Source organism: Gossypium arboreum, chromosome 11 (assembly GCF_025698485.1).
Source record: "Gossypium arboreum isolate Shixiya-1 chromosome 11, ASM2569848v2, whole genome shotgun sequence".
NCBI lineage: Eukaryota > Viridiplantae > Streptophyta > Magnoliopsida > Malvales > Malvaceae > Gossypium > Gossypium arboreum.
The window spans coordinates 1,617,289-1,642,282 of NC_069080.1; the positions used below are offsets into that span (position 1 = coordinate 1,617,289).

Consider the following 24,994-nt stretch of genomic DNA (forward strand, 5'->3'; position numbering starts at 1 on the left):
CAAATTCAAGTACTAACTAAATATTTTTGAACAAATTCAAAAGCTAATTGCATATTAACCCTATAGTTAATTGTGATAATAAAAAAGGGTTAATATAACTTTTAGTCCTAAATTTTAGTAATTAAGCCCCTTTTGATACTTGTACTTTTTTAGTTCACCAACTAGGTCTATTTTAATTCTGAACTTGATATATGCTTGAAATTTTAAAAAATAAATTTTTTTACTTTCAAATGATGACATGACACAATTTTAGAATGATACACGATTAATTTTTTACACTTGTTAATTTTAGAGACCAAATGACTCTAGTTACAAATTCAAATAACAAAATAAACCAAAAATATTAAAGTATCAAAATGAATACTAAAAATTATATAAACCCATGAAAAAAAATCTAAAAACAAGCTTGGTTGTGTTCAATAATCAAAATAATCTTTTTTAAAGGTGATCGGGGTGTTTCATTTCATGGGGTCTACCTCTTTCTAAAAGGTGATTGCAAATGCAAACTTATCCTATCAACCCCCCTTTTTTTTTTGTTCTTTTACGTAGCTTATCTCAAACCTTGTCGTCATTTGGTCAAAAGCAAAAAGTGAAAAACAACAATGGCCAATGAGTTAAACCAATGAGTCTGCCATTACCGAGTTGCTTCAAACCATAATTGGTACCTCAGCAGCAATGGGTTTCTCCTTATTTGGGCAAAGGCCATACTTGGTACATAAAATTAGAATTATATAACATAATTTGTATGTCAACCTCGTATATTTGGGCATTGAAAATTAGAATTGATTTCATATTTGTCAGTGGCTATGAAAGAAGCAAAAATATGAGGGTAATTTTGCAAAAGCGACATTTTTGTTTCAATGCCATCAATCTCGTATGATTAAGAGAGAGACACAAATGTATTAATTAATGGAGCCCAATTGATGAATGTTAGTAATTTCTCGAAACTCGTAGAATCATCTATTTACTTTGTAGTTTTAAACATTTTTGGGATATGTGAAACCAAAATGTGATAATAAATGTAATGTTAAAATATATCATAAGTAGTTGTATTTTTAAAAATTTTAAATTTTAGTTTTTTCTTTATTTTTATATTTTAAAATTTAGATTTAATTACTAATATATTTAATTTTTGTTAAATTTATTAATATGGTATTTTAAATTTTAAAATGTATTTGATAGCTATGTAATTAAAAGAACGATGTTGTAATAAACTTGAAATTAGAAGGACTAAATTTCAAATATATAAAGAATACAAGGACTTAAGACACATTTAACCTAAATATAAAGACCACCATATATGATCATATTTAAATTAGAATAAATACCTTTCTTAACCCATAAATATGAAGATAATACACTTCAATATCCTCTTACATTGACAACAAAACTTATACCAATCGAGTTAAGACTCAATCGGCAAAGAATATGAACTTTTAGAAAACTTTGTTCACACTCTTAAATAATAATACTTGAATTAAATAAAATATTAATCCGAGAAATAATATTGAATGGGTTAAATTGTCATTCTTTATTTTAAAAAAAATAAATCAAATCCATAAATAAATAATTAGAACAATTATGTGATTCTTCATGTACTTACATCAATTAATAACGGTGACAAGAAATTGTTAACCCTTAAATGCACGTATGCATTTCTTGATGCTTGCTTCCTTAATAATATATGCCTATAAAAAACATCCCTTCCTTACTTCTCCCACCCAATATTCTCTCTAAATTACCAAATGCGACAACCGCCGGCGCCACCAGTTTCTTCCGGCGAACCGCCGCGAATGTCTTCCACTTCAAACTCAACCTGTAGTCCCAACATTTGCAGGTGGCAACCATACTCGGACTCGAGTGATTTTCAAGATAACGTTGCCATGGTCTTAATCATTCTTTTTTGCGCTTTAATCTGCTCTGTGGTTCTCAACGCCGTCATCCGCTGCTTCTTACGAGGGAATTACAGCGGAAGCCGCCGCTCTCGGCGTTCAAGCAACGGCAGTCACCTTCCTCAAACCCAACAAGTGCTTGAGCAGAGGAAGCCTGTCACGGAGGCGGGTGTAGCACGCATGTCGGTGGCTCCGACTGTGGTTTATTCGAATGGGATGAAGCTTGCCGGAGCGGAGGGTGTACCGGAATGTGCTATTTGCTTGTCGGAATTCGTGGAAGGCGACGGAATTCAAGTGTTGGCTAAGTGTAAACATGGTTTCCATGTACAATGTATTCAACGGTGGTTGGCTTCACACTCTTCTTGTCCCACTTGCCGTTCTATTTGTCTTCCTCCGTCGCCGTCACCGGAAGAAACTACCCGTGAATGCGTTGGAGACGGTTCCCAACCGGTGGTGCCGGACCCGGAACCGTAGCAGCTTTGGTTGCTCTTCTTTATACTGTATGTATTTAACATGTTCAAAAGCTTTAACCTCTTTTTTTTTTTTGTTAATTTGTTTTTTCTTTCAAAGATTATTTCTCTGTATTTAACATATTCAAAACTTTACTTTAAGAATTGAAGAACATAAACTGTTGCAATCATGTCGTAAATTACCCAGTATCATGATTGATTAACACCAAATCATATGAATCTTAAAATAAACTAGTAAGACTTCAAAATTAACTTCAATTATTTTGTAAGAAATAGAATTATGTAAAATTAGAATGATTTACACTTCCATATTATTTTTGGGTCGAATTAAAGGTATATATACTACCCACTTGGTCAAGCAGCACTCACGTCTTTTGGTACGAATTCTTGTTTTGTGCACGGTCCGATCAGATAGGATGTTCTCTCTCAAGAGGTTAAATCTCGGTTTGACTCAAGAATAATGCTACACTTCAATTTTTTTTTCAGAAAGTCCCTCAACAAATATGATAAGAGAGCAATAAATTAACATATTCTATTAATTTTTATTGAATAAACATAATAATAAAATTAAAATGGTTTATGTTAAACAAAAACATGTGAAATTTAGAACAAAAATCAGAATACTCAAACATATTAGATAATCCTATAGTAACAATATCGTTCAGGGTTTTAAATTTGGGATTCAAATTCAAGTTAAAATTTTTTAAAATTCTATATTAATGACATAAAAAATTATTAAAATATCATTAAATAATTAAAATAATATAAAATAACGTGACACTTTTATTTTATACCATCATTTCTCTTATGTTATTAATTAGATGCAATACTTTTAGATTGATATAATTATATTTATTTCTAAATTTTGTTATGTTCTTGTTGTTTTAGATGAGGATTGAGAATTGATTATATTTATTATTTTAATATTATAATATTTATTTTAAAATATAAAAATATTAAATATATATTTATAATAATTTTAATTTTAAATCAAATTTAGGGAAAGCTAGGATGGTAGATTATTAGTAAATAACATTTATGTTTTAATTCATAGTAAATATAAAATAAGAAAAGTAAAATATATTACAACATCTAACAATCAAATACTTTGGTATAATAACTTCAATCTTTCGTCCATTATTTTGAATTTTACATTTTTAAACATAATTTTATTTTCTATATTAATTATTTCAAACGTGATAATTTTTTTATTAATTTTAAATAAAAGAGTAAATACATTTTAATATATTCAAAACACGATACTCAATCAAAATCATTTTTTAAACAACGATAGAGGTCGTTTTCTGCCTTGGATATGCACATCTACATTCAATGCTAACATAATTATCATATTTAGAGTAGATTCTCAAATGGATTAAGAAAAGCATGATGAAAGCAATATAACATATATGGTTTAATACTTGTTTTGGCCCTTGTATTATAATAAAATTTTCACTTCAGTAATTTTACTATTTTTTGGATTACTTTATCTTTTATTTATTTTAGTTTCGTCTATTGTGTTAATTCCTTGGCCATTTCCGTTAAAAAAAAATTCCCCATGTAGATAAAAATAAAAAGGTTGAAGTGAAAATTTCACTGTACTAAAAGGACCAAAATAAGTATTAAGTCAATTGTTTTAACAAAAATGAAGGGGCTACCGTATGACCAAAGTGAAAATTTCACTATTCCAAAGCCGAAACTAGTATTAAAAAAATTAGGGCAAATTGTATTTAAAGTTACTAAATTACTAGTAAGTTTATATGTTAGTCACTTAACTTCAAAACGTTAGAAAAATTGTCACTAAACTATTCCAAAACTTTCATTTTAAGTCACAAGGCTGTTAAAATCACTGTTGTATGACTTTCTCTATTCGCACCATCTGCACCAATTGAAAATTTTTTTCTCCTACCTTTTGCAGTTCAATTTTTTTTTATAAAATAACTTTAAACATCACGAATCTACTAAATAAAAATCCCAATAATTTTCTTCTCTAATCTCCGACATTGACCATCAAATCAACTTGGATCTAAGGTATGTATTTTTTACTCATTGATGGGTACTAATCCACTATATTGATTGTTGAATCGTTACTTAGAGCTCGTTAGTCAAAAATAAAAAATAAAAACACCTTAATTACCAGTGACATTTTGTAAGTTTTTATTTAAGTCATTAGACTGTTAATTTTTTTTTTAAAAAGCTCACCTGGCAAGCTCCAAGCAATCATCGATCATCGATGAGTAAAAAAATGTACCTTAGTTCCAGGTCGATTAGACGGTTCAGTGTCAAAGATTAAAGAAGAAAATTGTTTGGATTTTGAGTTGTAGAAGAAAAGCTTTTGATTGGTAGAAGCAATGCAAACATGGAAGGTCATATAGTAGTAATTTTAACAATCCGGTGACTTAAATAAAAACTTTTGAATAATGCGATGATCATTTTGTAACTTTTTAAAATTAGGTGACTAAAATGTAAACTTACTAATAGTTTAGTGAACTTTGGAGTAATTTACCCTTAAACTATATATATAATACCTGAGGTAATGTTCTATGAGAAGCCAAAACTGATGCACGATAATGTTTTTCCGGTGGTGGGACAACCTTAATCTCAATATCACTCGGCATAAGAGCTGAAAGTTCCTTAATGATTCCATCACCCACACCGGGGGCAAGTTTTCTGAAGTCACTGGAAAGGATTATGTTACCAAACAAGTCCTTTTTAGATTAAACATAGTGTTTTAACCTTTTATATATATCCATCTTAACTTTTAATCTAAAATCTATAAACTATAAAATTAATTTTTACATGTTATAAATTATATAAGATAAAATTTTTTAAAAAAAAAATCAAACTGAGCTGGACCTTGAGTGTTGAAATCTATGCGTGACTTATATTTTAAACTGAGTTTAATTTTTTAGTTAAGTCTATTTTTAAACTTAATATTTTTTGTTAAACCCTCTTAAAATTTGAACAAACGAACTTGAATAACCTGAATTTTGAATGGATATACTTGAATGAATAACCTGAATTTTGAATAGATATACTTTTTATCCGTGGGTGAATCAATTATATCTTGTTCCTACTACTAACCTGTAGTACGCTTGGCAGCATGAAGCGATATCACCGCCGGAATACATGGCCGGAATCTTAAATTTCTCGAACATTATCTCGGCCATTTTCTGCCTTTTGGACTTGGAATTGTGCGGTGCTTCGGTGAGGAGCACGGGATGTTTTTGGGAATCGACATGAAACTCGTTATGGCAAGTGTGATACCAGATTTGTTCGATGTCATCCCATTTGGTAATGAAATCATGTTGATCACAGGGTAATTCAATGCGCAAATACCACTCCAAGCCAGAGCTTCACACCGAAAAGACAGCTTTGTGTTCCATTCCGGCGTGCGGTGGCCGTGCAACGACGCATGGGAAGACAGTCCTAGGAGTTTCTTCACCAGCAAAACCAGCCTGTTTGAGGATAACGAAGTGAGGGTTGGTTGCACAATCTTAGAGTGAAAAACACACAGGCATTAGCAGAAGATAAATATAAAGGAACACAACAGATTATACATGCAAAACAGTTTGAAAATATTATACTTGCAATCAGGGACGATACGAAGTTGATGGAATCCGAAACTGAAAGCTCGAGGGTGAAGATGATGATGATTTAATGAATGTGCTGCACAACGGAGATAAGATCATTTTCATTGTTTTTTTATTCATTAATTTTCAAAATTTACCGGCAATATCAAAATTTTGAGTTCATGCTTAGGATAAGATTACATAGAACAAGCACGTATCAGAAGCTTTTCCTTTCTGTTGTTATGAATTTTATCTTTTTGGCGTTTAAATTTGGCTTTTTGTTTAGACCGGTTTCAGCTTCGTTATACATTTTACTCTATTCTCTAGACAAATGGTGACATGACAAGCCAACATTGCATGTATGCCATATGTCTCTACACCTAGTCCATATTATTTAATTCAATGGAATTACAAAAATGAACAAAAATATACGATTTTCATGAATTAATATTGTAGAGCAAGTGAGAGAGAGGGAGGAGTTCATTGAGCCGTGGTTCGGTTGCAAATAAATACAAGCCAATAAAAATAAAATTTTTAAAATCAAAAGATGATCAAATCATTAATTCAGTTAATTTTGTATAATTAAATTAAAAAATTAATTAAAAATTCATAAAAAAATATTAAAAAGACGATTCAATTGATTATTTAAACTAATCCACAACCGATTCCAAAAACATTCAACCAATCTAACCCCTCACTACACCAAATCCAACCGGTCCAAACTGGGAAAAAATGGAAGTGATAATGAAAACGGAATTCAGAAGAAATGAGAATGTAAGAAGGGGATTCCAATACATAATTTTCATTAATTCATTAATCATTTGTAAGCTTTGATTCATTATTGAATTTTGACAGGAATGGGATGGGATCCAAAATTAATGGATGTGAGCAAACAAGTATGGAGAACAACCGTGTCATCACAGAGTATACGCTAAGGCATGGCAGAAATATCAAATCAATGGAATCTAATGTCCACATAGGTACAAATACATGGCCGGCCAATAATAAAGCAAACAAGTACTGAGAACAACCGTGCCATCCAAGGGCTATATAATGTCCAACCAACAACAGAGCAAAAAAGGTAGCTAGAACAACCATGTCATCACACAGTTAACACTAAGGCATGGCAGAAATATCAAATCAACGGAATCAAGTGTCAACATAGACATAGATATACACTGAACAAATTACGAAAAATAAACCATCATAGATTATTAGTAAGAATAAGATCAACTTACTGATTAAACTTCAAAATATCCAAGTCGTGATTTCCGGTAACATACTCAGCAAGTAAGCAAATTGCAGAAAAATGAGATCCATTGAGGAACAGTTCTACAAATCAACACACAGCTTAAGATGGGGGAATAATTAGAGTACTAAAGATTAAACAGATATCCAAAATTCTCCAAACAAATAAAGATAACATCCTTGTACTCTGTAACAGTTGCAATCCATGGAAACAGGAAAGACAAGACAAAAAACGGAGTCCCAAAATATTACTACGACAAAAAAATAAAGCAGCACTATAACTATGATTCAGGGAGATAGTATTCATTCTTCTTCGGCGACCCTTCCCTTCTCACTAACATAGATACCATCAAGGAACTTTCTAATATCCTTGTTCTTCACATGGCATTTCTGTTCAAAAAGGAACAGATGATAAGATTGTTAAAGCAAAGTTGAAATCTATAAATGAAACATAAATTTGAAACACTTGCATAAAGCAAGCACTCAATGAGAAAGTACCTGGTTTATCAAAGCTGCAGATCGGGATACAAGTTCGATGTCATTACCATCCAAAACAATCTCATCCTTAACCTTCTCGGATCGAACAATGGAAACACCTTCCAACATATCCACCTTACGGACCTGATGTTTACCAACAGAGGATGAGCCATACTAATACAACAACATATAAAATTTAAAAAAGAATATCTCTAACTCTTTAAATAACAATAGCATGACAACTCAAGGGTGGTCGAACCAGTCCAACAAGTTTGATTAAAAAATCATTAAAATTAAAAATATTAAAAAACCCAATTCAACCACCGGTTCAACCAGTCCATACCATTTCTGGGTCTAACCAGTTCAAAGCCATTCTCCAGACCAGTACGCCAGCTAATTCCCGGTTCAAACATTATTGGAACCAACCAACTTAGAGTAAAACATAAAGGCGCATATGTAAATATATAACCTACAGAAAGTAAGCCAATCCAACCAATCTTGCTTAACAACGGAAAAAAGGCTTTAGGATTTAGGGTTTACTGGTTGATATTATAATGGATTAACAGAAAATAATTCTTAGCAAATTTAGAGTTGTGAATAGAAAAGACTGCATAAAGAAGTTCAGTTAAATTATTAGGCATAAAAAAACACAAACTCTTACTGAAATTGATAGGAATGTATGATTTCGACGTACTTGAACATGAGAACAGGCAAACATTCAACATAAAATTATTTGAAATCAAAAGCAAAATGAAGATTCATCCAAAGAGTACTCAACATAAAATTGATACGAATACATGATTTCACCATTTTTGTATACTTAAATGGCCAAACATTCAACATAAAATTATCTGAAATCAAAATCCATAAACAAGCTAAAGCATAAACTTAAGCAGATTCATACAAGCACAAAAAAGGAAGGAATAAGAGGGTAGACCTTCTTCTCGCCAAGGAAGTTACGGATCTCGATCGACTTGTTGCCATTAGTGATGGAGGCATTAATCGGAAAGTGAGCGTAGACGAACCTCATCTTGTAACGGTATCCTTTAGTGACACCGGTGATGAGGTTCTCAACGTGGCTAAGAGCTGTACGGATGGCGGCGCTGGTCTTCCTGGAGCCAAACCAAGCCTCGATCCTGAGCTTACGCTTGCCGGTCTCTTCGTCCTTGATGAGATGGAAATCAAGGTTGAGGTGCTTGAAGTTGCGGGTAAGCTTACCCCTTGGACCTTCAACCTCGATCACCTTAGCCTTGACCTTAATGCTAACCCCATCGGGGATGTCCATTGTCTCGGAGGAAAGTATAGTCTTCATTTTCGCTTTGCTCTTCTAGCTTCCTTTCCCGGCTCTCTTTTAGGCGGCTTGGAGAAGTGGTTGGAAAAACCCTAACCCTAGCGCCCTTTTATACAGAAGGTATAATTATTTCACGTTTTAAGAAAATTTTAATTAAATAATTATTTATGAGTTAATATGTAGATCAGGTTTTTTTAGCTGCATTCAAAAATTATAGTCATGTTTTTAGGGTAGGTTACATAATCTTCTAAACAGACCTTCGAGTAAAAATGTGAACAACATTTTCAAATATATATTTAAAATAAAATTATAATATATTAGTAAATTTATTATAAAATGTATTCATGTAAAAATGATAAATTTAGAACATAAATACATGTTTATAAATAACATATAATAAATAAAAAATTATGGTTTGAACTAATTAATAATAATACATGAAATATGTATGTTATTAGAATAAAAAATTATTTTAAATTGTTTATCATGATGTTATAATCAATATTGAGTTGGTGTTGAGTTAACTTTTAACATCAACTCAATCAAATACATTATTAATAGAATGTATATAATAAAATTAAAAATATCAAAATAAAATTTTAGTTGAATAGTAAATTAAATGTTTTTATTAATGCAATTGAGATGGACTTGAATCCCACCATATACATATTTTTAATGATTTTTAAAATGAAAAGACTAGAATACCCTCAAATAATATTATTTATTTTAATTACGGAAGGATATTCCCATAAATTTCTAACTAATTTGGTGCTCAGTTGACTCGTAGCACTAACTTAGTCAGGAGTTTAAGTAATAATATAGATGTACAATTAACGGAGATAATAAAGTGTGCATAATAAAATTAAATCGTATGAAAATATTAAATTAAATTTTTAGTTGAGTGGTAAATTAAAGGTTTACTAATGCAATTGGTGTGGATTCAAATCTCACTATATGTATATTTTAATGATTTTTAAAGTAAAAAAAAAACTAAAATATCCTCAAATAATATCACCTATTTTAATTACGAATGAGCATTTCCGTAATTTCCTAACCAAGTTGATGTCCAGTTAACTCGTGACACTAACTCCTTCAAATAATAGTATAGATTTTTAATTGATATAGTATACATTTTAGGGTTAATATACTATTTGGTACTATATTTTGCTTGAATGTTCAATTTGATACTTGAGGTTTTATTTTGTCCAATTTAATACTCTTGTTTGTCTTCAATGTTTAGTTTGATACCTTAAGTTTTTTTAAATTGATACTTAAGTTTTTCTTTGTCTCATACAAGTGACTTTAATGTTTAATTTGATCCCTGAGTTTTTCTTTTGTCCCAATTAATTACCCATGTTTCTTTTTACTAGAGTAGAGGTCAAATATTTATTGGATCGTTCAGTTTGGACACTGATTTGAATATTGAAACTAAACTTAAATACTAAATTAAGATAAAAAGGCTTAGATATTAAATTCAACATTGAAACCAAATATAGATATTAAATGGTATAATAATCCAAAATTTTAATCAACATATGAGTAAAAAGTTTAAATGCAATTTAACAATAAATTTGAAGTTTTCGATCAATATGCAATTTATTATATATTATTTTTAAAAATAAAATGAATTAATCAGCCATCATATATTGAAAATATATGTTAGTTTTTTTTTTTTAAAAAGTAAAGCTTATACATATATATATTTCATTTCATGCTCAAAACCATAACCTTTTTTTTTTTTTTCTTTCTAAATTCTAATACACGTCAACTTTGTTAATTAAAAATTCAACGCCAAGAAAACAATTATTAAGACACAAAAATCCGATCTCCCTCTTGACCAACACTTCCCCATTACAAAATGATAAAATGCCAATCCAGAAGTAATATATTGAAAGTTAAAAACGAGAAAGAAAATTACAACAATACAAATACAAACACGCATACAAAAACCAATACTCGAAACACAACACGGTTCATGTATTACTCTGAACGATTTGGCAATTCCTGTACAATTCAAATCAACCCTTCACGGTGGCCATGGCTTTCTGTGAAGCTCTTCCTTCGAATACAAGTGACCCCATCTTCTTAATCCGGAAAAGCCTACATTTACTAGTGCTCTTTATCTTCACCATCGTCGTCTCCATCTTCCAACTTGTATGTGCTGAAGTGATTGACCTTGAACCTCCATTCACCTTTGATGGGATCATAGGAGAGAAACTCAGCTCCTTGCTCCTCTGCCTTCCTCTTAAGCATGTTCTTGTATTTCTCAACTCGTGGCCCTTCTGTATACTGCTGCCTGGTCTTTTTATCGAAGCATTTAATGTTGAGAAGTGTTACCTCAGCAGGTTTATTAAGACCTTGTCCGACAGGAGGTTTCTTGCTGTCATCCAAGTAAACAATCACCTCACGGTTGTTGAATTGGACAAGGGACTCCAGATCAAGACGTCTCACATCGGTCTCACCCAAGAATTTGATGCTTCCATAACCATGCCGCCCAACCACAAAATCCTTTACACGGCGACAGTACCCTGGTTCAGCCCTTTCCTTTGCTGCTAGTTCTTGGATTCGAGGTTCTGTAAAGTAGTCAGAACGGCGGAGCTTTGGCATTAGAGCCTCGATGTCAGCCCCATGCTCATAGACAATAGCTGCTTCACCAGCTCTGTGACCACTGATCGTCATGTACGAGTCCTCTTTCTCAGTAGAATAATCATCATGGACTCCATTAACCTTTTGGTTACTTCTGATGATATGAATTCGCTCCTTCACAAGGCCATTTTCAGCAGGATTTTCTACAATGATCATACCATTGCAATTTCAGGTAAAAGATAAAATGGCACAATAGGAAATTAAAGGTGATTATAATTCCAGGTAAAAGACACTACTTACCGTCTTTATCCTCAGCGTTGGAGCCATCATTAGAAAATTTGCCTAAATTAAAATGTTGCTCCGAAGAGTCAGCCACAAGGACTCAAAAATTAATGCAATCAAACCATAAAAAAGAATCTCATACAAATTATACTGCATTTTCTCAGTGCAATGAGAATACTGTAATGGTACTAGAAACATGACTTCTTGCAACAGATGGCAATACAATTTTCTCCATAGGCCAATTTGTATCGCATGATTATCTCCATTAGTTGACTGAAATCCATGGGTGTTCGTATGTGGGTGCGTTTGAGAGATATACGGGTAGCATAAAAATTAACTCTCGCTACCGACTTCCCAAAGATTATATACTTTTCAAAAGGACTTTAGCAATAGCATTTTGAGAATATCACTAAGAATCTTATATGATTCAAAGCAATAAACTTTTGCCTCTATCTATAAGCCTCTCTTCTAATCTCACAGGGTATGAAAAAAGGATCGCAGATGAGCTTCAAAGCACCTTACCATTCTCATGCGGCGGAGTGGATGCATCCTTCAATGGTGATGCCTTCTCTGCAGAAGCTCTGGAAGGCCAACTTTTTGTCGGACGAATGACCAGAGACCTTGGGTTTTCCCTAGGAATAAAAACAGCATCGGCCTTAGGCACGCAGGGTGTCTCTTCATTATCACTGAAAAATGGAATCTGTAGATATTGATTAACAAATGAAACAATCAAATGTTAGAGAACTCTAACCTCATATCACGAGCAATGTAATAGCATTTTAAATCAGATCAGAGTTACTACTTTCATGAGATGCAGCATCCTCACCTTCGGACTATCATTATTAGGATGATATTTCCTTGTAGGCAACCTAATCCGCCTTTGAGACAGATATCGAGAAGTCAATAAGGGCAATATTCTAACAGGAGCAGGTTTGTCCACAACCTGATAAATTCATTACCAGTCAACCAATTAATACCATTATATTTTATTTCACACAAACATCAATGGCAATAGTAATTACTAGCATGAAGACAGAAAAAATCAGAGAAACATCTAAAAGTAAAAAAGCAGCAGACTCAAACTTGAAGCCTCGATAACTAAAGCAAAGTCAAGTTACAGGCATGCTAGAAATTCCATATTGAACAGATGGGGCAGCCCCAGTCCGACCAATTGAGATTTGAGGCATAGCAGGGAGTGTTCCATAGGGGTTTGTAATAGTCGAGGGATGTGCTACAGCAGCACTCTGTGTAGTTGACCTGTCAAACAGAAGAGCACGCAGGATAAGCTCCAAAATATAATCATTCAATTATTTGGTTAACCAAGGACAACTTATTCTTGCATACTTTTGCATTTACGTGTACAAAGGTACAAGAAAAATTATATACCAGTAACGAATATGCATATGTTTGTAGGCATATATAAGGATATGTATTAGAGCAACTGAAAATAGAAAGAAAAACCCAAAGGAAATTACACATACGACAAGCCAATGTTACTCTGACCAAAAATGCTTGAACCACCACCTATAAAGCCGGCAACATCATTAAAGTCAGCACTATCAAAGAAAGCTTAAACATTGAATGATAAGACATCTACTACCTGGTTGTGACTGACCAAAATTGCTGAAACTGAAAGCACCACTAGTCTGAGCTGGCTGAAAAGGAGAAGAAAAAGGGGGCTGCACAAACAGTGGAGAAGGAAGCATGTTTTAGGAAAAGACTCAAGCATAAACTTAGAGTATTAAAACATATTAAAGATAGTAAAACTGCTCAAACATATAGCTAAGCATTTTTTTTTCATAAAATAGTTAAAACACATTTCAACAAATAGTCATGACATTTAATCAAATCAGTCCCCATGAACCCTGATCTTTAGATGCATATAGAAACTATCCTCAGGAATTAGCAATTGTGCTTCTTCATTCAACAAAACAAAGGCATCTAAATCTGGAAAGAACAGAGAAACTCTTATTTGGTTCTATATTATTTAGGCAATACAAAAGCAAAAAACTGGGTCCTACTGCCAACTAAATCAGACATCTAGGAAGACTAAAATAACCAAAATTAAAGCCTCATTCTATAAACCAAATCACATGAACAAAGGAACACAAATATGATGAAAAGAAGAATGATTGTAAAGATTTCACAAGCTACTTACAGTTGTTGAGCCGAAGGCAGCTGGGCTGCTAGAAGGAGCGAAAGATAGTGAGCTTGAAAACATATTCCCACCAAACCCAGTGGGAGGTGTGTTGAAAATGCTTGTTTGACCAAAATTACTAGTATTCTGTCCAAATGTAGAGGTCACCTGCCCAAAAGCACTGCCTGTCTGCCCAATTGCAGGGGTAGAACTGAACAGGGGGGATGTCTGACTGCTGCTAAAATTTAAACCAGTAGCAAATGTAGGCGTTGTTGCCGGTGCTGCACCAGTGCCAAAAATGGATGACGAAGTTGAAAAGGAAGGAGTGACAGATGAACTAAAAAGAGAAGACCCAGTTCCAAATGTAGGAGTGGAAGATGAACTAAATATTGAAGTTGTCATTGATGAAGTTTGCCCAAAAAGGCTTGATGATGTCGATTGAAAAGGATTTGATGTAGTTGCTGAGGTTGTAAAACCTGTACTATTAAAGGATGGAGGTTTTAGACTAAACGGATTGGAACTTGTGCTGGAAAAAGGATTTGCAGATGTCTGACCAAATGTTGAAGAGGTGCCGAAAGGATTTGAAGGTGTAGTTGACACACCAAAGCCAATCCCTGCAGAAGGCTGAGCAGCTGGATTCGGTCCACCTGAAATTTCAAATTCATACATCAAGGTAGTCAATGTCAAGCAAAGAAAAGAAGAAATTTTAACTGGACAAGTTTTACAATGTTTTACAAAGGTACCTTTATCTCCTAACTGATAATCCTCCCATCTCAACTCCTCGTGACTTTTATCTTTGTAAACAGGCATTGCTGATATTGACCCCAATTTTCCAGCTGGCTGTGTACCACTCCCTCCATCTGCTTCAGTAGTAGAAGAGTACGGAGCTATTCTACTTCCCCCACGTTGACCCCCAAAAGGTGACTGGCCAAAGCTAGTGGTTCCAAATGCTGGTGTAGAAGATTGACTTCCTACATGAGAGTTTAAAAGAATTTTAATTATATACATGAACTTCACAGTGCTCAAAATATGGAAGGCCAGTGAAAATATATACTTCACCCAAACTGTTTTTGAAGTTCATAACTGATCATTCAGACTCACCAAAAGGAGAACTCTGGGCTCCAAATGCAGTGGTTCCAAATGGACTACTACCGAATGCTGGTGTAGACTGGCCAAAAGTTGGGCTAGACCCAAAGCTGAAGGAAGGAGTAGAAGATGCTCCAAAAGCAGGACTGCTTGAAGTGCCAAAAGCAGGTGTGCTTGATGTGCCAAAAGCAGGTGTGCTTGATGCTCCAAATGTGCCTCCTGTGCCAAAGACTGAGGCATTAGACATGCCAAATGCAGTTCCACTGCTCCCGAATGCTGGACTTCCAGTTGAACCAAAGGCCGGAGTGCTGGTAGCACCAAAGGCAGGGGTGCTTGTGGAACCAAAGGCAGGAGTGCTTGTGGAACCAAAGGCAGGAGTGCTTGAGGCACCAAAGCTACCAAATGCGGGTGTTGACTGCCCAAATGCTGACCCAAAGCTGAATGATGGACTTGAAGATGCTCCAAAAGCAGGAGTGCTCGAACCCCCAAATGCAGGAGTGCTGGAAGTGCCAAAAGCAGGTGTGCTTGATGCTCCAAATGTGCCACCTGTTCCAAAGACTGGGGCATTGGACACACCAAATGCAGTTCCAGTGCTCCCAAATGCTGGACTTCCAGTTGAACCAAAGGCAGGGGTGCTTGTGGCACCAAAGGCTGGAGTACTCATGGAACCAAAGGCAGGGGTACTTGTGCCACCAAAAGCAGGGGCACTTGTGGCACCAAAAGCAGGGGCACTCGTGGCACCAAAGGCAGGGGTACTTGTGGCACCAAAAGCAGGGGTGCTCGTGGCACCGAAGGCAGGAGTACTGGAACCAAAAGGTGCAGAGGAACCAAATATACCACTACCAAATGCAGGTTGTGATTGTTGCGTTGTGCTTCCATAAGGACTTGATTGAGTAGTAGTAGACCCAAAGCCAAATGCAGGCTTCTGACCGAAAACAGAAGACCCTATCCACAAGAAAGGTCATCATTTCAAAACTGAGGAAAATTAACCAACTTACCCAAGAGCAAATGAATAAAAAGTCATCATATGCGTATAACTAAAGGCAAATTACAAAAATCTAGCAAATTAAATGTATATTAGAAACAAACAAGAGGCCCCAATTAAAAGGATGATCTCATTCAAGATCATATTTAGGTGCAAAATGAAGAATGAAACAAACAAGCAAGTCTCCAATAGATGAAACAGTAAATTCTTCCATCTCTGCAAAATAAAAAGTGTAACTAAATGCTAACATGAATATATTTATGCATGTACACATGCTTACACATAAGTATAATAACTCAATGATCTATGCATGTGTGACGATGGAACACTAGGAATAAAGCATCACAGAAAATCAAAAGACTAAAAGGCATTAAAATTTCAACTCATATTCTCTTAACATATTTATCTACAACAGAAGGAATATGAAATGAAGATGAACTGGATTATAATACCAGAAAAGAAAAGAAAAATACAGAAACACTTACCACCAAAAGATGATGATGAACTGCCAAATGCAGGAGTAGAAGAAGATCCAAAAGCAGGCATGGAACTTCCAAAAGCTGGAGACGATGAAGCACCAAAGGCAGTTGTTGAGGAAAAGGGAGAAGAAGATTGGGCTGAGCCAAACACTCCAGTAGAAGTACCCCCAAATATTGAACCACCTGTTTGGGATCCAAAAGGGGTAATGCTACCAAAGGAAGGTTTTGGAGCAAATGGATTGCTATTTGCATTGTTGGTCTGGCCAAAAACAGATTGGGCAGCAAATGGGCTACTTGATGATTGCCCAAAAGCTGTTTAATATGTTTCTAACAATTAATTAATTTCCCAAAAACAGAAAGTTCACAAGTAAAAACAAATTCATTCTCAAAAAGGATAACATGTAACATATAGATAAAAGATAACAACAAAATTTAAACACAAACGGAAAATTACAAGCATAAATATCACAAACAAAGCACAAATAGTTGGCAAATAACAAGCACAATGATTCGACTAATCATTAAAATATTATGACTAACAACAGATCAAAAAGCTAAACACCCTACTCAATAGTTAACCCGCAAGATACTGGTAAACACTTAAAAGCAAAAGGTAACAATAATCTATGGATATCACAGCAAGCAAAATGCAACAAAGAATCCTAGACTCGGAATTCCAAAATTACTAACTAGCCACAAGCTCCAAGTTTTAATTAAGAACAGAAGCTAAATCATACATTCATCGAAAAAATCAGCTCAACGAATCAAATCAAAATAAGATCTCCAGAACATTTTCCACCGGATTTAATAAATAAAACTACAATAAACACTTACGGCTAGATGAACCAAACATCTTCGTTTATATATAGCTCTTCACTTCATAGCTCGTCCTTGATCACATCAAAATCAAACAAACACGAAAAAACTATATAATAAGTAATAAATCAATAAACTCCATGCGAAATTTGAATGCGATAAAAATAAATCAAAACGCAGTAAAACATTAAGCAACGAAACCAAACTTCGGATCCATCGAAGCATTAGAGAGAGAAGAATATACCAATGTGCTCAATGCTTCAACGAAAAAGGCTTAGCTATAGAATGTACTTTCCAATTGCGAGACCTATTATGTGCATATGATTAATAAATAAAGAAAGAAAGAAAGGGAAATGTGATAGGTAGCGCGTAGGAATGAGCAGTGAAACAGTGGGGAGTGCGAGAGAAAAAGGTTAAAGAAGGGAAATTAGGTTTTGCAGAGAAAGGAAGGGAAGGGCTATATTGGGATCGATCTAAATCGGGGGAGATTAGAAGATTATTGTGTCGGAGAGATAAAGAGCCCCGGAATAGAAAGGGTGGGACGAGAGAAAGAGAGAGACGAAGAACCCCGAATAGAGCGACGAAGGGGAGGGGGTTCGTAGGGTCGGGTGATTCACGTAGCGTTGTTTTCAAGTCCGGATGGATAGTTTTTCATTTCGTAGCGTAGCGTTTTTCGGCTTTGTTGGGTCGTAATATTTACTTGGCTGTTACTGTGTCTAAAAATAAACTTACCTTTGTATTGGTAGTAGAATTAATTAGATCATTTATTGATTTAATTTGTTAAATTGATGCATGGATTCAATTACATAAATTAATAAATAATTACAATTTATAAATAATTTGATTTTCAATTTTTTTTCTATTTATAAATAATTTGATCTATAAATAATCTTATGTTACTGGTCAAATCAATTAGATAATGAAAATTGCAAAGTTTTTAAAGCTAAATCAGTGATCAAACTAGTCACACAATTGATTTTCGAAGCAACATATTTTTCCAATTTGATTGAATAATGTTATAAAACATTTCAAAAACTCGAAATTCGACCTAATCACATGAAAAAGAAAACCGTCACAAACGGTCATTTCGCCGCCACCATCTCGCCACCTCACAGATGATCACCTCGCCTCACCATCTCACAAGGTCACAAACCGACTGTCACTAACACCATGTCAGGTATCATCTCATCTCCTCGTGAGAGAAGACACGTTTCAAGGTATGTATCTAGCCTAAGGGGGTGAACTTGTCTTGCACATGGCACCTAGTGGTCCCCTAATTCGTATATTGAGGAACAATGTCTTATAAGTATGAAAAAGATGCTCCTAAGAAAAGAGAACAAGAGAGAACCTCAACAAATAAATTATTAAAAATAGAAAAAACCGATTCAACTAGTTCGACCAATCCAACCAATAAACCCTTATTTCAAAGCAATACACTAATTTATTCTCAATCCACCAACCGATCTGATCAAAATTTGAAAATTGTGGAGCATGTTAAAGCCTCAAATACACTGCATTTAAACATGAAGCATGTTTAAATTTACACGAATCAAATTTTAAACACGAATGTTGCTCTATGATTTGTACACACAAATTCCTTATCTAAAATACGAGAAATTCAAAATGAACTTAGTTGATATAATAATGGTACTTTATTACCTAATTAAAATTAAAACATTTTTAGGTTCAAGATCAAGTTAGAATAAGGATACAATTAACCCATTTACGACGGCCGGCAATGGCTAAGCTTAGAACATCAAACAGTTTCAAATCAAACCTCTAGATGGAATCCTAACTCACTCGTCGGCAGAATCGAGCTCGAAGAAAGGGAAGAGATTTACCAACAAAGCATAGTAATCAATCAAGAGACTATACGAAAAAATAATTAAAATACAATACAAACATGTATCAAAATCTAGAGGATTTTCTAATGAACTTACACTTATAGGGTAAAATGGCAATATGGGGCAAACATAGTACTAGCAAATATTGAAACAAATAACAAAAAGTAAGCAACTACAGAACCAATTTTTTCTTTTTCGGTTCGAGAACCGGTGGATCGATGTCAATTCCCATATTAGCAGCTGTCCCAGCAATAATTCTCATAGCCGACTCAATGGTTGTACAATTCAGATCAGGTAGCTTTTCAGTAGCGATTGCACGTAATTGATCGATCGTGATCTTCCCCACTTTCTCTTGTTTCGGGTCCTTGGCACCTTTCTCCACTCCTAAAACACCATAAAATGTAATAATAACCAATTTGCATTATAATTCGAAGAAAGTAAGAAATGATAGCCAAAAATTGTTCTCTTATGCGCAAGTTACTCATGCAAGGAATCTGCTACTACGGTGACTATTCTGGGACAAGATGGTTAAAACTTTCAATCATCTTGATCAAATGCAGCATGCCTAAGACGATCAACCACAACCTACCATGTTCGTATGACTAATAACCAGTAAATTAGTCATTAATTAATGGCCCGTAGAAGATGTATCCATTAGACCGACATCGGTTAATCCATATACAATGACAAAGGGAACAAGGTTTACGTAAAGAGAAAAGATCGGTGATATCGAAGCATCAGTCACACTGTGAAAATCTTTATACCAACATGCAAATAAATCTAGCTTCACATAAACAAACATCTTACTCGGACTCAAGTGGGAATGTTGTATACGGGTATATGCCTAACATAGGTAGGTAAGGTCAATTTTCTCTAAGTTTCTTCATGTGTTTCGAGAGTCTGTTATGCGCCTTGGCGTAGGATCTAATCACAGGTCTAGACGAGAAAGAATTCTTGCTTCGACCTATGGTTACTCAAAAGGTAGATTCGTCCTTAACTGAACCCCCTCTCAAAATAACGTTTCTTTTGATAGAATAATTGCTTACCTCTTTATTTCATATTGACAGCCTTTTATAGACTGTTAATGACAAAGGAAAGAGTCCTAATTGACATAAAATAGAATTCCTAACTTAGAGTTTATGAAGGAAATAAAAACCTAATATAATAGATAAGTAAAACTAAAACTCTTAGTAAAACCTGATATATAATAAATAAATAAAACTAAAAACTCTTATTGCAATTAAAGTATCCATATCATTACCCCCCTTCTCGGAATTGAGCTTGTCCTCAAGCTCAAATTTAAAATAAACTTCAAAACTTATCCAAAATCATCTATCTCATCATCATCTTGCTTGCCTTCAACATCTGGTACTTCTATCTAAAATAACCTTTTACATTTGTGTCCCATGGAATAAGACTCGTCACAATTATAACACAGCCCTTTAGCCATTCTTTCCGCCATTTCTATCCGTGTCAATCTCTTAATAAATGGTGCGAAGAACCTATTTTGCCGTTGTTCCTGTTGGTTCTATTGTTTGTCCCCTCCCTTTGCAATGTTTCGAGTTGTTGGAATGATTGAATTGCTGTCGGTGTTTTGGGAAGTTGACCAATTTAGATTGGTTTGAGATAACATCTTGGAAGAGACTTTTTGTTTATGTTCCAAAGCTCGAGCCATATTCATTGCAACTCCAAGGTTTCCCGGTTGTTGCATCTCAATATCAATTCTAAGTTCCTCTACCAATCCAGCAGTAAAAAGGTTTACTTGTTGTCGAGGTTTAAGATCAGTAGTCCTAGCGAGTAGTGATTGAAATTGGCGTTGATATTCTTCTTCCGTTCCAGTTCGTCTCAAGTTTGCAAGTTCCCCCAAGGGGTTATTACTCATAGGTGGCCCAAACCTAATATGACAACACTCTCTGAAGCGTTCCCAATCCAGATTTGCCTCCTCTTCTTCGATTTGATCAAACCATAATTGTGCCTCTCCTAAAAGATGGAATGAAGCTAGGCCGACTTTGTCTTCTCCTTTTCTTGCCTCCACTGCTGCCTTGTTCTTCATTATTTTTTTCTGAATCCCCTTTCGTTATCTTTTGGACCGAAAGAGATAACATCGCCACCTGCTCCTCTAACGCTTGTTGCCTTGTAGCCATTTGTTCCATGAATGCCTCCAACTTGGCTGTCAAAGTTTTTTCGTCACCCATGACAGCTGGCTCCGATGCCAAGTTGTTATGCGCCTTGGCGTAGGATCTAGTCACAGGTCTAGACGAGAAAGAATTCTTGCTTCGACCTATGGTTACTCAAAAGGCAGATTCGTCCTTGACTGAACCCCCTCTCAAAATAACGTTTCTTTTGATAGAATAATTGCTTACCTCTTTATTTCATACTGACAGCCTTTTATAGACTGTTAATGACAAAGGAAAGAGTCCTAATTGACATAAAATAGAATTCCTAACTTAGAGTTTATGAAGGAAATAAAAACCTAATATAATAGATAAGTAAAACTAACACTATTAGTAAAACCTAATATATAATAAATAAATAAAACTAAAAACTCCTATTGCAATTAAAGTGTCCATATCAGAGTCCTTGGAGGGAGCATATCTCCCTACTCATGTCCCAATATATCGAACATAAGTATACAACACAGGTACTTAAAAAAAACCATTTTGTCTGAAGCTAGAGATTTCAATTGCATGCCATAAACATAGAAGCCATTTTTGTTTTACCTTGAACAAGAACATTGTTGAGGGAAGGTCGCTCTATGGGCCGGTCTCGGACCCTCAATAGAGATATTATTTCCGAGTTGTCTATGCTCAGTTTTAGCCCCGGATTTTGTCTCCCTACTCCGGGGAGAGCCCAAGCGAACCCCACCAAGACCAAATGCTAAACATTTACTTGGTGGACTAGGTGCAATTCCATGAACCCCTATGGGCTCTGCTCGGAGTATGGAGACAAAACCTGGCGCTAATACCAAGTATAGACACCTCGGAAACAATTCCTCCATTGAGGGTCCAAGACCGGCCCAGAGAGCGACCTCCCCTCAACAAACATAAATACAAGCAGTAACATATGGAAGAAAACACTGAATTATCCCTTACACCAAACATAAAATCGCACCATGTTTAAAGAAAGATGCTAATAACTTTGAATGTTCATTGATGAGTGACATAACAGAGAAATATACCTGCTGCCTTCAGTAACAAAACAGAAGCAGGGGGTGTCTTCAAAATGAAAGTAAAGCTTCGGTCCTGGAAAGTAAATAAAGAAAAGGAAATCATCACCATTATTGATTTTAGCAAAAAAAAAAAAAAAAGGTTCAAAAACTGAAGAAATGATTAAAAATAAATAAAGAAAACCCACATCGTAGACAGTAATTTCGACAGGGATAACATAACCAGCTTTATCAGCAGTTCTAGCATTGTAATCCTTACAGAAGGCCATTATATTTACACCCTTTGCTCCAAGCGCCGGTCCGACAGGCGGCGCCGGTGTCGCCTTGCCTGCCTCCAGAGCTAATTTTATCAGCCCAACCACTGCAAAAACACATAAAATTAGAATAAATTTAAGGAAATTCAAAATTGGGTATCAAATAATAAGGAAAGACATGAACAAATCTAAAAACCTTTCTTGGCTTTGCCACCCGGTTTAGGAGGAGCCATGGCGATAACAGTTAAGAACCTTGGAGTTGAAGAGACGAATGGGGGTTGTTTTCTGTTGAGGAATTGGAGAGAAATGTTGGGGTTTGAAGATAAGGTGGCGGGTGAAGGACAAAGAGAAGATGAAAGTTTGGCATTGTCGATGGTTCGGGATGAAAATGAAGAGCTGAGGTGATGGAAAGTGGATAAAGAAGATGCCATTGATGAGGCTAAATGAAAGAGAGCAAAAGTTTCAGAAAATGAACAAGAAGAGCTGCTAAATCTTTTTGGATAAAACCCAGAATTTCTATCTTCAAAATTTTCATCCTAATTTTCGATTGGGCTTCCATTTTTCAATTGGAGCTGGGTTTCACTCTGCAAACAATTCTCTTTTTTGGGCTCATTTCTCTATTCTTTTTGCATCTTTAAAAGTTACATAAAAAAATAAAAATAAAAAAAAAAAGAAGAAGAAGAAAAGCGTAATTTAAGATTTCTTTTTTTGGTAAAATTGGCTCTTATAAGTTTAAGTGCTTGAAATGAAAATAAAATGACATGATTTTATATGAGTTGGCTTAGATAAAAGATTGACATTTGAACGGTTTGGTTGGTTTGTTTGAACGGTATTCGGTGAAATGTATAAAAATTCACAGTTTTCTAATACGTTTGAACTTATATTGAATTAGTTTATTGGAAATCATTAAATGACTTATTTTGATATGAAATGTTACGTGGTTGGGTATGTTTTTAAGTGATTATGTTGGATGGTTTAATTCGAATTTTGAAAGAGGTATCAAATTATTCATTTTTACTAAAAACGGGGTTTTCATCTGAATGATCATTTTTCCTCGTCACAACGTCGGCTGACAATTTGTGGCATCGCAACGTCAAGAGGCTTGACATTGTGACGTGACAAACTATTTGATGATGTCACGACGTTGATCCTGAATTTTTAAAACTTTACAATTGGTCATATTTCGAGTTTGGATTTATAAGAAACCTTTTGTAAGCTCGATTAATACTCGATTTTGATTGTTTATTCACAAATGAATGTGTTTGACGTTAAATTACATGTGCGAATGATTATTTTACATTGAATTGATTGTAGTTTCTCTGACTACGAATGTAACATATTGAAACTCGAATATGACGATTGAGTTGGACGAGGAGTATTACATTTTTAAATTAAGTATATATTAAAATGCACATTTTAAATATTATTAACTTTTACATATTATTTGAAAATTAAGTTTATCTAATCAATTAATTTTATATAAACCCTTAAAAGGTATACCATTTTATGCCAACAATAACACATATTAATATGAAAAAAGATATAATTAATAATATAAACTTACAATGAAAGAGTAATTAAAGTATAATAAATTAATAATTTATATCAAGATATAAATATTTAAAAATATATTAAAAATGCATGTGAAGATTAAAAATATATATACGAAGGATTTTTTTAAAATAAATTACTTACATATCCATAGTAATATACAATTTTTATATTTTATTTTATTTTTATTTTGTTAATGTTGAATTAATTCGTTACATTAATTTAGTGAAATTTTCAATTAATAATATTTTGATTTTTTAGTAGAAAATAAATGATACTGTAACAACATGGTGACGAATTTTTATTTTTCAGTTATTTTTAGATTTTATTATATTATTTTTGTAAACAGTTATACATATCATTATTGAGTAAACTTTATGTTAAGTAAATTTTTGACTGGTTGTTATCTTTGAGCGAACTTTCGACGCAAACCACTCTCGTCAAGAGCACATGGAACCTCACATCCATTAATTACAAAACTGCCCTATATTATCACATCAACATCTCTACAGTGAGACAATACAGTGAGATTTCAACACATGGCATCCCCTTCACCTCATGCATATAAATCTTTTCACTTCTCTAATTACGCATTTTTCGTGAAAACTTACTCTTTATTCTTTATCATTTCTCTATCATAATACGACGGCTTTCTGCCCTCTTACCGTCCTTCTTCCCTTGTTGATTTCTATCATCAATAGATTTATTATTTTACATCATTTGTGTGATATTTATAAATTTATTTTGATATAATTTTAACTACATTTTGATTATCATTCTAATCATGTATTGTAATTAATTTTGATTATAATTATTTGAGTGTATTTCGATTATCAATCTAATTCTATATTACAATGA

At 34.1% G+C, this 24,994-nt stretch overlaps 5 protein-coding genes across 9 annotated transcripts; 1 reads left to right on the forward strand and 4 right to left on the reverse strand.

Moving 5' to 3' along the window:
- Positions 1–1,636: 1,636 nt before the first annotated feature.
- On the forward strand, positions 1,637–2,532 carry LOC108456136 (RING-H2 finger protein ATL79-like). Its single transcript, XM_017754732.2, has one exon. The coding sequence runs from the start codon at positions 1,746–1,748 to the stop codon at positions 2,364–2,366; it is 621 nt and encodes a 206-aa protein (XP_017610221.1). The 5' UTR covers positions 1,637–1,745; the 3' UTR covers positions 2,367–2,532.
- Positions 2,533–3,953: 1,421 nt separating this feature from the next.
- Positions 3,954–5,952, reverse strand: LOC128284153 (actin-like). Its single transcript, XM_053021865.1, has 2 exons — positions 5,447–5,952; positions 3,954–5,041 (listed from the first exon to the last, which is right to left on the reverse strand). The coding sequence occupies exons 1-2, from the start codon at positions 5,530–5,532 to the stop codon at positions 4,876–4,878; spliced, it is 252 nt and encodes an 83-aa protein (XP_052877825.1). The 5' UTR covers positions 5,533–5,952; the 3' UTR covers positions 3,954–4,875.
- Positions 5,953–7,145: 1,193 nt separating this feature from the next.
- Positions 7,146–9,126, reverse strand: LOC108457294 (60S ribosomal protein L9). Its single transcript, XM_017756277.2, has 3 exons — positions 8,597–9,126; positions 7,681–7,803; positions 7,146–7,572 (listed from the first exon to the last, which is right to left on the reverse strand). Exons 1-3 carry the CDS (start codon positions 8,969–8,971, stop codon positions 7,486–7,488), a joined length of 585 nt encoding a protein of 194 aa, XP_017611766.1. The 5' UTR covers positions 8,972–9,126; the 3' UTR covers positions 7,146–7,485.
- A 1,627-nt stretch (positions 9,127–10,753) lies between these two features.
- On the reverse strand, positions 10,754–18,015 carry LOC108456857 (nuclear pore complex protein NUP98A-like). 5 transcript variants are annotated; one of them, XM_017755578.2, is made up of 14 exons: positions 17,566–18,015; positions 17,340–17,395; positions 16,512–16,817; positions 15,057–15,986; positions 14,699–14,926; positions 14,510–14,602; positions 13,977–14,431; positions 13,419–13,497; positions 13,294–13,342; positions 12,937–13,075; positions 12,645–12,761; positions 12,341–12,518; positions 11,837–11,878; positions 10,754–11,739 (listed from the first exon to the last, which is right to left on the reverse strand). In XM_017755578.2, exons 2-14 carry the CDS (start codon positions 17,356–17,358, stop codon positions 11,060–11,062), a joined length of 3,315 nt encoding a protein of 1,104 aa, XP_017611067.1. In that variant the 5' UTR covers positions 17,359–17,395; positions 17,566–18,015; the 3' UTR covers positions 10,754–11,059. The 5 variants fall into 5 exon arrangements, with proteins under 5 accessions (XP_017611067.1, XP_052877889.1, XP_017611065.1 ...); XM_053021929.1 differs by having other exon boundaries at positions 13,300–13,342; positions 17,566–18,014; XM_017755576.2 differs by having other exon boundaries at positions 13,300–13,342; positions 13,977–14,602.
- A 1,142-nt stretch (positions 18,016–19,157) lies between these two features.
- Positions 19,158–23,414, reverse strand: LOC108454166 (50S ribosomal protein L11, chloroplastic). Its single transcript, XM_017752516.2, has 4 exons — positions 22,782–23,414; positions 22,520–22,692; positions 22,344–22,407; positions 19,158–19,549 (listed from the first exon to the last, which is right to left on the reverse strand). Exons 1-4 carry the CDS (start codon positions 23,014–23,016, stop codon positions 19,338–19,340), a joined length of 684 nt encoding a protein of 227 aa, XP_017608005.1. The 5' UTR covers positions 23,017–23,414; the 3' UTR covers positions 19,158–19,337.
- Positions 23,415–24,994: the final 1,580 nt, after the last annotated feature.